General features: G+C 41.3%; 3 protein-coding genes across 3 annotated transcripts; all 3 read right to left on the bottom strand.

Annotated features, from left to right (window-relative positions):
* Positions 1 to 943: 943 nt before the first annotated feature.
* plk3 (polo-like kinase 3 (Drosophila)) lies at positions 944 to 8,287 on the bottom strand. Its single transcript, XM_028427873.1, has 15 exons — positions 7,955 to 8,287; positions 6,875 to 6,982; positions 6,654 to 6,770; positions 6,172 to 6,301; positions 5,963 to 6,050; positions 5,489 to 5,584; positions 5,165 to 5,363; positions 4,947 to 5,073; positions 4,697 to 4,812; positions 3,902 to 4,022; positions 3,735 to 3,818; positions 3,313 to 3,475; positions 3,021 to 3,150; positions 2,822 to 2,932; positions 944 to 2,729 (listed from the first exon to the last, which is right to left on the bottom strand). Exons 1-15 carry the CDS (start codon positions 8,168 to 8,170, stop codon positions 2,532 to 2,534), a joined length of 2,004 nt encoding a protein of 667 aa, XP_028283674.1. The 5' UTR covers positions 8,171 to 8,287; the 3' UTR covers positions 944 to 2,531.
* Positions 8,288 to 8,936: 649 nt separating this feature from the next.
* Positions 8,937 to 12,177, bottom strand: cacybp (calcyclin binding protein). The gene is made up of 6 exons (XM_028427462.1): positions 12,034 to 12,177; positions 11,041 to 11,251; positions 10,844 to 10,940; positions 10,651 to 10,750; positions 10,413 to 10,507; positions 8,937 to 10,172 (listed from the first exon to the last, which is right to left on the bottom strand). Exons 1-6 carry the CDS (start codon positions 12,049 to 12,051, stop codon positions 10,007 to 10,009), a joined length of 687 nt encoding a protein of 228 aa, XP_028283263.1. The 5' UTR covers positions 12,052 to 12,177; the 3' UTR covers positions 8,937 to 10,006.
* A 456-nt stretch (positions 12,178 to 12,633) lies between these two features.
* mrps14 (mitochondrial ribosomal protein S14) lies at positions 12,634 to 14,329 on the bottom strand. Its single transcript, XM_028427814.1, has 3 exons — positions 14,226 to 14,329; positions 13,076 to 13,240; positions 12,634 to 12,997 (listed from the first exon to the last, which is right to left on the bottom strand). The coding sequence occupies exons 1-3, from the start codon at positions 14,292 to 14,294 to the stop codon at positions 12,815 to 12,817; spliced, it is 417 nt and encodes a 138-aa protein (XP_028283615.1). The 5' UTR covers positions 14,295 to 14,329; the 3' UTR covers positions 12,634 to 12,814.
* Positions 14,330 to 14,824: the final 495 nt, after the last annotated feature.

Consider the following 14,824-nt stretch of genomic DNA (forward strand, 5'->3'; position numbering starts at 1 on the left):
AATGATTGTCCTTTGACACATGACCCCCTACTCCAGTAGAATGTAGCAGGCATGTATTCAAAAAGACCTGAGAATGGAGCATAGCTATGTAAGTCACTTCAGTTGTATTGAAAAATTCACTGATCACATCCCTTTTAGGAATTGTATTTAATGTGTGTAATGTGGTGCCTGTGCAGGAAAGCTATGATCAGGAGCTCTCTATACTGTAGGCACTGTTTAGGTAATGAGGATATTTTGGATGGTTTTGAGCAATTGACCAACTCTCTGAGGTGTCAGTAATGTTGCTGCTGCCCAAAGGGCAAAAACAAAAACAGGCTGATTTTTTAAAGCTCCTCTTTGTAAAGACCAGAATTTCTTTTACAGACAAGTATATCGGGTTTAAGACTCAATTGTGTCACATGAAACATGATTACACTGGCTCACAATGGTTACCTAGATAGTGAAGTCACATTTTTATTGAAATAAATGTCAGATTCCAGTAGGACAGCCTGCAACAATAAAAGCCTGACATCTGGGTACCGGTAAACACACCGTACATTGTGAGGTGTGGTTGGTCAAGTGAAGCATTATATAGGTGAAGATGTTAAAATACAGCTACTGGAATGTGCATTTGATTCACTGTGATCCTTTTTTTTTTGCTAGCACACTGATGCCAGTCAGGCCTTTATCAGGTGCGATAAAGTGTTTTTACCCAAAGACCCAAACCTACATTTTGAGATGTACATTTAAATTACTTACAAAGTCTCATTAGAAAACTAAAACTGGCATATTCAAATGAGTGACAACAGCAAATGACATTAATTTTCAATAAACTTTATTTTTGTCCCATTTTCCCCCATATGTTACATACAAAAAGGTGATTGGAATTGAACATTTCCTTGTGTCAAGACCATAATAACATTTACACAATAAATAAAAAACCATGTATAAATAAAAAAATAAATAAACGGGACATTATGTGCCAAAAAATAAAGACTCTTCTGAATTGGCAGATGGCTTTCACAATGTTGGGATTTTTGAAAACACATGTACATAATACTTGCATTCCAGGTCACAGTTTTTAGGATACAACTCTGGGTCGAGAAAGCAATGTAAACCGATAAGGATTACAGAGTACAGTACAACAGAGTACAAGGTTCTCTTTTCCATAATAGCTATTATTGGGATATATATGCAAGATAACAGTTGTTCTAAAAAGCTTATACCAGGTAGTGAGAGTGTAGTGCTGTAGGATTTACTTTTGTACTTTGAGGTAAGTGTAAAAGTAAATCCAATCTGTGAAACCCATCTCAAACCTTGTTTGTAGCCTGCCTGACATTCACAAAGGGTTGTTATTGCACTAAACAGACATCCCTCAGAAAGGCACTTTTATCCCTCCCCCAACTCCTCTTGCTCATTTTTCCAACCAACAAGTCTGCTTACGAGCATGAGACACACACACATTCACCCACTGCATGTGAGTTTAAAACTGAATCATTTTAAAAACCAAAGAAAATGCCATTTGGTATCTGGTTAAAAAAATTATAGTGAGAGTAAAAGTTGTTTTTTTTTTCTCCATTTGACTGAAAAAGTGCAGAACTGTGTTGCTCCCATCGCCCCTTGTATGCCGTGTACCACAGTGAAATTTGAATTAAAAGAAATGTGACATTTGAGCAGAAGCAGCACTGACTCTCAGAACTTTAGCATCAAATAAGGCCAGGAATGTTGTTTTGTGCGTCGGGTCCAGATCGTAGTGTGATCCTATAGAACTGGCTCATGTTCCTTTTTAAAAGCAGAAAAATAAATGAATGTGTACCATCATCCCAATAAGCTCGTAAGCAATTTAGGGTAGGAGGGTCTCTCTCTCCTCTCTTCAGTCACACCACACATCTTTACAAAGCATTTCCACTGAAAGGTCAGTTGCAGTGCGAGTCAACAGTGTACAAGACCTCGCAGCAAAAAACGCTTTTGAAAAAAGCATTTTTGCCACAAGGTTATTCCCATTCTGTTGCAAGCAGATAAGACAATTTTAGTGTTTAGACACCTTAGAAAAACCATGCCTGGTTTATCAGGGAAGGTTGAAAGCTGCAGGGTTGGTGGCTTTAAAAAGTTCAGGCCAAGAAGCAATGGTTGGAAGGTAACAGGGTGTTCATGTAGGCAACTGCCTGTGAGGAATCAGTCATTTCAGAGCAGGTATGAGTCTTTTTTTTTTAGGTATCAATACCTTCCAGGTGAATACCTTTGAGGCATAAGCTGGACAGGCACAAACCCTTGAGGCAAGTGCTGCACTGGGCAACCTCCTGACTGCTTGACGTTTATCAAGGTCTGTCGTTTTGATCATCAGTTGCCTTGGCACCAGTCCACACAAGAATATTGCTCAGAGGAGTGGAGCAGCCCATCCATCCGTCAAATGACGGGTGGGTTGGCCCATTTCGCTCTGCCTTGAGAAATTATATCAACCAGTCAGGCTGCCCGGGGAAAGGTGTTAACCAGTCAAGTTGCCTCGAAAGCATCTGCCGCTTGGGCTGCCTGGAAGGCACCGAGCTACGCTCTCAGGCATCAGTGTGGTGTTGGAGCAGCTGGACCACATATTTTAGTCGGTGCCGGAGCTCAGAGGTGCAGCCCATCTCATTCAGCATGCTGAGGAGGTAAGTGTACGAGATGCGCTCTCTGCTGATGTAAGTGAGCAGGTACGAGTCGTCAGAGGACTTGCTCAGGATGATCTTTGTGTGGTCTGTATAGAAGTTCACCTGGAAGAGATTAAACACAGCAGCATGTAAGAAAAGGAGGACCAAGAACTGAAATTATAACATGTGGATCATAACTGCAGAGCTGTCCAAACCTGTAGAGTGCCGTTGTTGAAGAGCATGACCAGTGCGTGGTCGGTCTTCACCCACTGGAGCAGCAGAGGAGGAGGACCCGAGACCTGCTCCTCACATGGCAGATCTCCACCCTGAAGATGACGGAACATGTTTAGTTTATAAGATTGATCATCTTTGTCAGGACAAACTAATTACTGACAAAATAAAGATTTTTCATACATCCATGAGGTTCTGCTCCATGTAGTTGGCCATAAGTTCTACAATCTGTTTCTGGCTGCGAAGCTGCTCCGGTAGAGAGTTGGTTTGGAAAGTAAAGTGTTTGTTGTTGGTCATGCAGTAGTGGACTGTCCTGTTTGGGAGGAAAGAGGAAATAAAAAGTTGACGTCTTGAGGAAATTGTCAAATAACCATGCTTGGCTCATTATGTAATAGTAAATAAAGGCTTAAAGCTCAATGTAAATATTTACACGATGCCAGATTACATAAACCCTGCAGGCTCTTTAAGCACTTACTTGCGTTGGTCACAAAGACTAAGATGTGTTCCCTCATTAAACAGCACTCCTATGCTTTGGTTCGACAGCTGGTAGCCAAAACCGTATTTGTTCGAGTAGTCGACCCATTTAGTCACCCACAGGAAGGACTGAGGCCTGGACAAACAGGGAGGGTTCCTGGTGGCTGGAGAGGCAGAGGAGTAAATGTTATGAGAGTCTGAGAATTAATTTTACAAAAGACTGTTAATGCTAAGCTATAAAGCTGTTTGCATGGCTACATGAGTCAGCAGATGATCACAGCTGAGAGAGGAAACTGATCTGGCTGCTTAAGCTTAAATGATTCTGCAGCATTTGTCAGCTAATTTAACAGACAGGCAGATGGTTTGTATTCCTTGGACATCAATATTATTTATTGCCAAAACTGCTCTCGCAGGCTCTCCTACCTGCAGGCATGGTGGCCAGGCAGCTGTTTAGAACCTTCACTGCAGTTTCAGCAACAGCTGCAGGGGTCAAAACATCCTCACAGGCTGGAAGCAAAACAAGAAAGCACAGATTAAAACACGGAATAGAAAGAACAGTTACAAAACAAGTCCAACGAACTGAAACCTACGTTCAGTGCTGCTGGCCATGGTGCCCTTGAAAGAGCGAGAGATTGACTTCCTGGATTCCTCCTCAGCAGGAGTCTGTTCCAAAGGCACAGAGCTGACCAGCTGACCGGTGGGAGATGGCACCTGAGCAAGAACACAAGATTTCATTAAATATGAGAGCACCGAATGGAAAAAAAACATGACACATACTGAAAACATAACCACAGAAATTAACTGAACTGCACATGTGGGCTCTATTACTGCTTTCACAGCAATGTTGTGCATCTAATTGCAGAGAGGCGCTCAGACTTTCAGCACCACAGCCACACGCTATTTGCTTTGCAACAACACTGCAAGTCTGACATGCAGTTTCTGGTGTCATGTTGCCACAAAGCTGTTTTTTTCCCCCTTTCCTCCAGTTAACAGCAAACAATCCTTTGTCAACAGGTCACATTCTTCGCAAACAAAAAGTAATGTAAACAAAGTCACTGAAATATTTTATATGGGACCAACGGCTACAGCCTGGTTTCCAAGAACAGGCCCATTAAACAGTTGGAAGTTGTACTAAAGAGCAAACAATAAGCAGACCAGCCTGATTAAGGGTTGGCCAATGGGACATCTTGTTGTTGTGGCAGTTACACTCAGCTTTGAACACAACCTGTGAGGTAGTCTTTGGTAGAAAATAAAGTTGTCCCCTTTGCCTTAGCACCTGCTCACTTCTGTTGTGTTGTAACCATGTGTAGCAACGTTTATCAGTTGTTGGAATTACCCTGTTTTTATCAAACTAGGTCAAGATGCTCTCAGATGAAAAGATGTACCTCGTTGGGTCCCACGGTTTTGTAGCTTATCTGCCGGTTGATGGAACATTTAACGATGCCTGACACCAGTTTGGAAATGTCCTTGTCATCTTTTTCCTCACATGGAGTCTTCTCCACTGTGCGCAGAAAAAATAAAACTTGCAATGTAGTCAAGTATGTTTTGACCACAATAGTTCTCACAAGGCAAATTTACAAAATGACAGGAGCTGTGAATTTGCAAATACAATGAAAAAAAATTACTACTACACACCTTTTGCTTTCTTCTTGCCAAAGAGGCTCTTGGCCATTTTAGTAAAGAACTTCTTGGCAGGGCTTGGAGGGTGGAGCTCAGGCACCATCACACAGCTGCTCGGGGGAAGTTTGTCAGGAGTGAAACCCTGAGAAACAGAGAGAAACGGCATTGGGACCCTTAGCTAATGGCAAAGTAAAAATCTTTTTTCATAGTACCAACAAGAAGTGCTAACATACTTTGGTGAAGAACTCGTGGTTGAGAATTTGATCTAGCGTGAATCTGTCACTGGGATTTTTCTGCAGGATGCCTGAGATGAGTTTCTGTGCAGCAGGAGAAAGCGTGGAGGGCAAGTTGTACCGAACTTCTTTAATGCACTTGTAGGTCTCTTTCAAGTCAAGAGTCTCAAAGGGAGGGCTGCCGCACATCAGTGTGTACCTGTGTAGGCGGAACCACAGCAAACGTTAGTCAAAATGAGACAGTAAGTAAAAATCAAAATTCATTTAGGATGCAACTAAATGCCATCTTTCCACATGACTGGACAAAAATGAAGAGTCACTTACATGACGCATCCGAGGGACCACACGTCTGACTCCGTGCCGTGGCCCTGTCTGTTGAGCACCTCGGGAGCCAAGTAGTTTGGAGTCCCACAGATTGTTCTAAGAAAAATGAGCATGGGTTAGACTTCAAACTACTCTTCATGTTAGTTTCTGTTTTGTTGCATTGTGCACACAACAAAGAAACTTTTTTTTCCCCTGACACAGTCATTCTTCTGGTATTCCACAGGAAAGTGTCAAACAGGTATTGAAACTCTGCTCTACACACCACATTTAACTGCCACTTGGAAACCGGTTTAGTTAGGTACTTACTAGAGGGAAGCTGTGGGAGTTAGAATGTATTTAGTGGCTGATGTAATGGCGGTGGGTCAAAATAGGGCAAAGGATTTAACTAGAAAGTAGCTTAAAAAGCTCTGAGATACAGTAATAAAGGGCTATACAATAAAGTCTATGATGGAGAGCAAAGTGGTAAAAACTAACTTTTTTCTTTGTTCTACTGTCTCCAGCTTGGCAGCGAGGCCAAAGTCTCCCAGCCGCAGCTCCATGTTCTCATTGACAAAGAAGTTGCCTGAAAGAGACAAAAACATTCGTCCAGTCAGCATTCCACAGATAACATGCCTGCCTAAAAGTCCCGGCAGATTCCTGGGATGCTTGTGCGAGTGGATGCCACATTACATTTGTTCACATACCTAGTTTGAGATCTCGGTGCAGGATCCCTCTGCTGTGGAGGTACTTGAGGCCAGATATGATCTGTCTGAGGTAATAACGCACTTCTGGCTCTGTGAGTGTGTGTCTCGCCTTCCAAATGTGTGCCAGTGACTGCAGAGACAGAAACGAGTGAACTGTCAACCCCCAAAGTCTGTCAGTGTGTACACATATACAGAAACCCCTGCAGCAGCATTAAAAGGAGATGGTGTCTGGAATTGTAGATACTGTTGTCATGTGACATCACTGCAGCATCAAATAGACTGTGATGAACAATACAACCACTCCTACCAGACAGTACTTAATGTTTACAATGTTAGTAAAACAACCCAAGGCAGTGGGGTACTGGGAGTGGTAAATGGAGAAAACTGTATTCATTTCAGATGATGACAACAGCACATGTAGTGACACCGGGGACAAACACGCAAGCACAAAAAGCTGCACAGACTGTTCTTAGATTTCTCACCTTGCGACTGCAGAGCTCAAGGAATATGTAGATGTTGTCTTGGTCTTCAAAATGATGTGAGAATTTCACCACATGCTTGTGCGACAGGGTTTTGTGCAGCTCGATCTCATTCGTAATCTGCCAAAAGAGCCGACAACTGATCAATCTGTACGCATGTATCAAATCCAAGACATCTATGTGTTGATTTCATGTTATGCGAGGGCCACTGCCTGACGGTGTACCTTGTCTCTCTGGTGTGGTTTGGACACCCTGCTCTGTGGAATCACCTTCACAGCATACATTTTGTTGGTGGTGAGGTCCGTCATCTCGTAGCATCGAGCAAAGCCACCCTTGGGAGACACACAAACAGGATGATCGGTTAACAGGTTAAAAACCTGCAATGGCCATAAATAATGTGCCTTAACGACAAGCCTTTGACCCGTGAATCAATAGCTTGAGACCAAGCAATTTAAATGATTCAATTTGGCCAATCCTGAAAGCCTGCTGTGGAGGATATTAATTAAACATGGCAGGAACTGGAGATAAAACACAATAAAAAGGCTTAAATCTGATCTGATGCATCATTTGATACACACAAAACCCTAACAAGCATCTTTTGCTGCGTCGATATAGAGCCGACAATCAGTCACCAAGTGTGACTACAGCCTGCATTTATTCCTGCATTTTTCTTTGACTTCTTCACATTCTGAGAGACATGAAGGATGGGGCTGGCCGAGCTGCTGCATTCATTAACCGTGAAACTGACGGAGACGTTTCCAGCTCTGCGGCAGGCAGCTGAGAGAAAAAGCCTTGGCTGGCTGCCCGACGCAGCGTATCGATGACGAGCAACATGTTGATACAGCCACTCCATTCACACACAAAACATACTGTGTCAGAATCACCACAGGGCAGGTATGATCAGGGGAGGACGACATGATACAGTGAGGCAGACCCGGCTGTGGGTTAACAGTCGTGTAAAAAGCCGTTACAACACGAGGGGCGTCGTAAATCATCATTCTCTGGATCTTTTTTTTTTTATATGCCAACCATGTGTGCGCACAGGAGCTGGGCACACCTTGCGCCTGATTCACTCAGCAATGACGCGCACAGCAGGGGGAAATTGGTCACATCCACCACGAGGTCATTCCTAATACCCGCATCACTAACACACCTGGAAAACAGCTCGTAATGAATTTTAATCAACTAGATTACTGATTTAATCCCGACTTTAATCCAAATTTTAATTCTAGAACCATCTGTCGCCTCAGAAATAAAATGGTAAAGCAACATAGAAGCAGCAGGTAATGTAAAAATCTTCCTACCTTTCCCAGAAGCTTTCCTTTGCTGTAGGTTCTTCCAGTCTTGGAGTCTTTGACCACCTGAGCCAGCTCTGGTTTGGTTTGGTCGGGTTTATTCCTGCTGTTTTTCGCCGGGGCAGAGGAATGCTGGGGTCCACGCTCCGGAGCAGGCTTAAATAAATCCGCATTCATCGTGTGGCACGAAATACGCTGCGCTGCGGTGAAACAACCGGTGTCCATTGAACGCAGTGGTACAGGTTAACACTACGTCTAATTATTCCTTTCGCTTGTATTCTTCAGTAAATGGTCTGATGCGTAATGGTAATACGTCCGATTGTATCCATCTGGCGTGTCTGGGCACAGCGCTCCCCGGCTATATAGCGAGCAGCGACGTCACGGAGGCAGGGGGCGGAGGGAGGTGGTGCACTGGTGGAGAAAGTCCAGACGATTTGCTCAGACAGAATCTCAATCAAACATTCATCTGGAACCTAAGAAAAAAATGTGAATGAAGCAGCTCACGTCGATGTGGCTCATGTGAGGCCAATAATACACTGTAACCCGGACAACAGGAGACCCTCACAGCCACATAGACTGAAGGAGCTCACATTTTAAAATGAAGCCTCGTTAAACATGCCTTTTATTTACATTTTCTTAACCATGCTATAATATAGATTATCTGAAAAAATAATTTCATAGACCTCACAAATTATGAAATATTGCAATAGGTTTTCTAACACAGAAAACAGACTCACTCTGCCAAAAACAGAGCGCTTCATAATATCCAACTTTCTACAGCACAATCTGGTATTACAGTTCCCCGGGGAAAAGGCAAAGCACCGATCAAAGCTGCCCCCTGCTGGTCAAGTTGTGAAGCATAAAAAACTCAAACAGCATAATTTTTACCATGCAAATGATCTCTGTTCATATTCTGTCATTATAGGCCTGTGCAAGAGAAGCCTGTACTGTATAAACAGCTGATGGGCTTTAAAAAAAGACACAACAGGAGTCAGTTCAACAGTTACATTAGGTGGAATTTCATTTACAGCTATGGGAATAACAATTTACATTGATGATGAGAAAGTAAATCAATCAGCAGAATATAAACGTACATTTGTCAGTGGTGCAGGGGTGAAATCACAAAGCTACAGTGCTACCACACATCAGAGGGATAGAAGGGAAATGTCACATTAAAAAATAACAGAGGTTTTTAAGAGCATTAGTTTGCAACAGGACTGAATGGCATACATTAGACCTTACAAACTAATGTAAATGTTTTACTTTGAGTTATTATGAAAGGATCCTTAGGTTATTAGTGGTCTTATTTTGTATTATATTTTCTTTTTTGTACACTTAATACAACCTACTGTATTTTTATTCTATTATCTATTGTTTTTCTACTATGCTACTGTTGTTTTAAGATGTGCCAAGACTGTTGTCAACACCCATTGTTTCAAACTACATGATGAACTGATGTGAAGATGCAGAATAAAAAAAAAGTAAAGGAAGGCCTCAGGTCATTTCATTAACAGGAATGTAAGCCAAATGTTGGCAAATGTCAGTTTTAGAACATCTTAAATGTCAGTTTATCTTAAGCTGTACTACATTAGCACAGGAACAACATCAATTGACTAGCTGGTCCAATCTAAACCTTTATGTCTGAGAAATACAAAAAACAAGAGCTGTGATAATCACTGCATTGGAGTCATGACAAACCTTTGAACATCACTTCACTGAAAACATTGATGAATTACATTCAAAGATCTGGAGCAAGAAGGGTTAGGGAGCAAGGATAAGATAACGAAAACAGACGTGGTTCAACACAACGTGTACTTCTGAGTGTTGGAATCTTGCATATTGAAACAGTGTGATTTCTCAGGGTCGCCCTCTGGTGGACATTTAAGACCCATAACTAAAACATCCATGTTTTCAAAGCAGGACCAAAATGAGGCCTTGCTCATTAGATATTCATCCTAATACATCAATGAAAGCTGTACTTTAGTTTGAACATGAAGTCATGCCTTTAAGTGAAGCTCTCGTTTGGTCCTGCTGTGGAAAAGCGGCTATGTTGGTTTGCATTTAGAAGTCCATCATGTCCCCCCCTCCCCTTATTTTCTTCTCTTGGGACTCTGACCAGGCTTTGTTGATGGTTCTCTTCATCTCATCATCTCCATCGTCATAAATCTTCTTCAACATGCTCATCAGGCCATCACTGGGGTCTGCATTCTCATTCATGGCGGGTTTACTGTTTAGAAGTAACAGAAAATCCCTTCAGAGTATGTACATGCTTGTATAATATCACTCTCATGTTGTATGTGTGTACAAAAGCTGCAGCCCTGCACAGTAATTCCTGATGTATAGGCTGATGTAAAGAGTCCTGATTAGATGTGGTGTGTGATTTGCAAGGTCCCAAGTGGTCACACACATAAGGTTTTATTAGTCACAACTCCTGCCCAGTGCAATTCAAAAAACATTGTTTACTCACTCTTTGTCTTTAGATCGCTTTTCCACTGTTGTCAGGCATTCCCACTTCTTTGTTGTCTGCTTCTTGCACATGATCAAGACCATGTCTGTTTTTATCTGTTGCAGATAGTAAATACAGTTATAGAAGTACGTTTAAAAAAAAGACAAAAGTCCTGACACATTTTTACCAGCAAATCAAATCAGAGAACCAGACCATAATACAGCTGCACATTCAGGTATTAAGTTCAATCTATATTCACCTTTTTGTAGCTGTCTTTTTCATCAATTGGATTTAACAGGTTGAGAATTGTCATCTGATGATTTTTGCCATCTAGATCCTTCACCAACACAGAAAATGACCTGCAATAGAAACAATGTGCGATTTCAATTTTATGGTTAGTGGCACAGTATGATAAACACAAAGTGGCTATTTTATGCTGATTATAAGCTTACCTTTCTGTAAAGCTGACCTCCACATTTTCTGCTGGAATTTTTTGCACACCTTTTAAATTGAGGTAAATTTTAACAAATTTCTCTGACTGGTCCCACGCTGCAAAGAAGATGCAAAAAAAGTAAATAGAGGCTACCCTTTTTTAAAAAAAAGCTATTTAATCTTTTCCCAAAAGTCCTACTGAACACTGGCCCCATACCATAGCTGGTGATCTTGACTGTGTATGTTGCTTTTGAGGCTGCAGATGGGTCAGCCTCTCTCCTGGCCTGTTGCTCCTTCTGTTGTCGTTTGGCTCCAAGCTCCTTTTCCACCTTCTTCTGCTCCTGTTTTAACAGCTCCTGTACTCGTTTCCTTTCTGCCTTCTCTAACAGGGACCCCAGCTCCTGTAAGTCTGCCTCCAACTGGCTGATCTGAAATGGAGGGAGAAGGGATCACTGATAAGCACATCATCACTGGAGAGGGCATCTTATTAAGATCCAGCTAGTCTACATTTCAGAGATAAAAAAGCTTATTTATTTATTACTGTTCTCTGAAAGAAGAAATACATGTTTATATATCTCAACTAAATAAACGATTCTGTGAAAGTCTCGCATGCTTGGTTCCTTCTTCTCTTTAAAGTATTATTTATTCGAAATGATGTCTTTTTGTCAGTGTCTTCCTTATGTGACTATGTCTTAAGTTACAGTCTTATATCAGCCTTGCCGGGCGCTCTCCTAAATAACTATGTAACATAAATGGAAATGGGCGAGCATGTCTCAGCATCACAACTCTATGGACTCTAAAGTCCAATGTAGCCATCACAACATGATTTCAGATCACCACATTCATTGCTACACCAACGATACTAACAGTGTAGCAGCAATGATGCTCATTAGCGCGCTGTTATCTAGATTCTAGAATATTCTGGTTAGCTCCAGTTAAAGCTAACAGCTAAGTAAGCTAGCTAGCCTCTTGCTAGCTAACCATTGACACACTAAATCTGCTATTATCTTTAGCAAACAGTGAGTTTAATAATGTTACACTACATTATAGAAGTAGTAGATGACTACAAAGGTTTACAGTGACTTGCTAAGTGTGTTAGCTAACGTACCATCGCTTTTTCTAAAATTATGTAAGTCGAGCTATGATAGCAGACAAACAAATTCTACACAATTCTGCTCTTTGCACAGACGGATTTAAAAAGATAGTTTACCTGTTCAGTGAGATCCATTTCACCTTTGACTTTCTTAGCTTCGTTCAGAAACGTGTGCGGTACATGAACTGTGTAAAAAAAAAAAAGATGGACGTAACCTTCGTGACGTCATCCCGTTTTGAGGCACTGGTTCATTACTTCCTGGTCGCCACCCCGAACCAGATGTCGCGCCTCTTATTTCCATATTTGGAATGAGAGGGCGAAACTGACTGCCTGCACTGCTGCGAGCACTCTTTTTTTTAATAATGCGTTGTGGCGTACGGACTACCACACTGTGCGCCTTTTACCTGTAATGTTACTCCTTTAGCAGGCTTCACTCATTCAGTATACATATGTCAGGTATATATTACGTATTTGTATTTCTAGGTTACCTCAGCCACCCATGATCAATACTTAACTCTGTGACAGTATTGACACTTTACTGTAAATTCTGCGACACTAATTGCCCTATATATTCATGACAAAAAGGTCCAAAGTTAAGCTGGTAATCTTTTATTTATCGTATTACTTGTTGCTCTATGCACAAAGAGCCACATACTATTAAACAATAATATTAAACACAACCAGATCTGTATCACATTGTCAAAAAATAGGATAGTCCTTTGTACAACCATGTTTATTGATAAATGTTAGAACGCAGCAAGATCTATTGACATTTTTAATTCCCAGAACATGTCATCTTTTACAACAGACATAACAAAACAACAGCCAAGATCAAACAGAAATCCTGATGTCCTGCCTTTTTGCTTTTAACCTGCAATATTTAATAATGTCAGTGTCATCACCACCTTGCTCTCATAATCCCAGACATCTGGTTATGGTCAGCAAGATGACGGAAGACAATACGGCTCAGTCGCCATTTCCGCTTCACTCCACGGGGACGAGATGTCAGCACACACCTGTTGCGTATTCTCACAGGGCAGCTGTCTCTGGGTAGAGCTGCAATTTCTTTGTCTGCTATGTCCTGCAACGATTTTAAAGATATGATTAAGAACACCCTATAACATAATAAAGCACACAAATAGAGCTACAAAATGTGTACCTTAAGCTCTTTGGGTAGGATGGAGTTTTTCCTCAGTGCATTGATTCGTAACCTCTCATCAGCATAGTCAAAGGCCATCTGTCTTCTCTTTACATCCCGCAGCATTCTCCAGTCAACATAATATCCTCTCACCTGCTCCACTGCCCCCCAGCAGCTCCTCAGTGCCTGCACACAGTGTTCTTGCAGTTACTGGCTCTCAGTTAACCATGAACATTTGTACCACACATAGTGAATGAATAATCACATGTCTTTCCACTGAACACTGGTACTATCAAATTCATTCAATGATGATCCCCCCAAAAAACATATAAATTATCATTTGTGCATCATTTGCACTTAGAAGAATTTATATTTATACAGTTAAAAGAATTACAGTAGGAAACCTGAGTGTATTGAGCAGCAGGAAAGGACTTCAGACTGTTTAATGGGAGACTAATGTAGCAGATGGAAAAAAACATAATACACTGATTATCTTTAGTATTACAGAACATATTTACACACTGGTTAATAAAGATTAGCTCGTGATGTTGAATTGTAGAGTGATGTGTTGTGTTTACTGATACTGTTAAAAACTGAGAGTGCACACCAACTCTGATGTGACTGGAACCTTAAATTTCCGCAGTGCTATGGTCCAGATCCACTCACTGTAGTAAATGGTAGCAGACCTTACAGGTGTACTCAAAAGCTCACACTCATGTTCGTCCCCGTGACAATACGAGTCATGTAGACTCTTTATATAGCTTCTGTCATTACGAACAAATATACCAAAATATTTTGTTGACAGTGTTTTCGGTCGTTTACCTGCCCTGGACAAACGTACTAACATGAAGAAGGTAAGGATGTCTTTGCGCTAGCTACATGATTTTATTATTATTAAAGGTTGAGTGGTCACAAATAAAACACTACGATTCAGTCCACGACGAAAGGTGACATAAAAAGTGTTATAATCTGCTATTTTGCAACAGCAATACATTAAAAGTCATATATCAGGCTAACATTAGCCACGAAGCTAACGTCAAAGCTAATTAGTCCACTAATAGTGTCACCGCTACGTTCTCCGTCCATCTGCCATAGGTGTGTGATGCAGCCTTGATGAAAACATCAACATCAACATCAACCACAAACGTTAGGTTTAAAATAAGTATGTTACCTGCTTAGGGGCGAAGACCGCAGAATAAAGGACGTTTACCCCTAAACATGCTACTCTGTGGGCCGCCATGTTGGACCTGGCTTGTACAGACCCACTGACAGAAGTAAATCATATTCTGAAATATACCGCCATCTAACGACCAGGAGGGAGAAATGATAAACGAGGCCAGTCAGCAGGTTGTCAAGATTAATTCACCACACAATTTATATATTTAAAAAGAAAAAAATGAAAACAAGAATACAAATTATTAAAGCTGTCATTCAAATAAAAAATGTCCCATCACTTCGGGACCTGGATTATTCAGCCATTTGATTAATTGGTGATGTATCCAGGGTTTACCCTGCCTCTCACCTATTCACAGCTATACAGGCTGTTAATGAAATGGATGGAATTGGGTTATTTTGGCAAAATGCCATAAAAGCTGATTGGAAGAGAATACAGATGGGTATGCAGACAACACACTTTCTAGGCTACTTTATAAGAAAAGATAAGATGATAAGATAAGATAACTTATCCCAATAACTTTATTAATCCTGGAGGAAATTCTTTCGTTTATGTAGATGGATATTATTACAGGTTTGTTGCTGAATCGACCAGGA

Source organism: Parambassis ranga, chromosome 17 (genome assembly GCF_900634625.1).
Source record: "Parambassis ranga chromosome 17, fParRan2.1, whole genome shotgun sequence".
Lineage (NCBI taxonomy): Eukaryota > Metazoa > Chordata > Actinopteri > Ambassidae > Parambassis > Parambassis ranga.

Coding starts and splice junctions, on each gene's coding strand:
- plk3 (XM_028427873.1), bottom strand. CDS start 8,170: ATGGACACCGGTTGTTTCACCGCAGCGCAGCGTATTTCGTGCCACACG. Junction 6,771..6,874: donor AACCACACCAGAGAGACAAG/GTACACCGTCAG, acceptor CTCTTTTGGCAG/ATTACGAATGAGATCGAGCT. Junction 6,051..6,171: donor GCACCGAGATCTCAAACTAG/GTATGTGAACAA, acceptor TGTCTCTTTCAG/GCAACTTCTTTGTCAATGAG.
- cacybp (XM_028427462.1), bottom strand. Junction 10,508..10,650: donor AAAAAGACAGCTACAAAAAG/GTGAATATAGAT, acceptor TATCTGCAACAG/ATAAAAACAGACATGGTCTT. Junction 10,173..10,412: donor AAGCGATCTAAAGACAAAGA/GTGAGTAAACAA, acceptor ACTTCTAAACAG/TAAACCCGCCATGAATGAGA.
- mrps14 (XM_028427814.1), bottom strand. CDS start 14,294: ATGGCGGCCCACAGAGTAGCATGTTTAGGGGTAAACGTCCTTTATTCT. Junction 13,241..14,225: donor CGGTCTTCGCCCCTAAGCAG/GTAACATACTTA, acceptor CACTGTGTGCAG/GCACTGAGGAGCTGCTGGGG. Junction 12,998..13,075: donor TCCTACCCAAAGAGCTTAAG/GTACACATTTTG, acceptor AAATCGTTGCAG/GACATAGCAGACAAAGAAAT.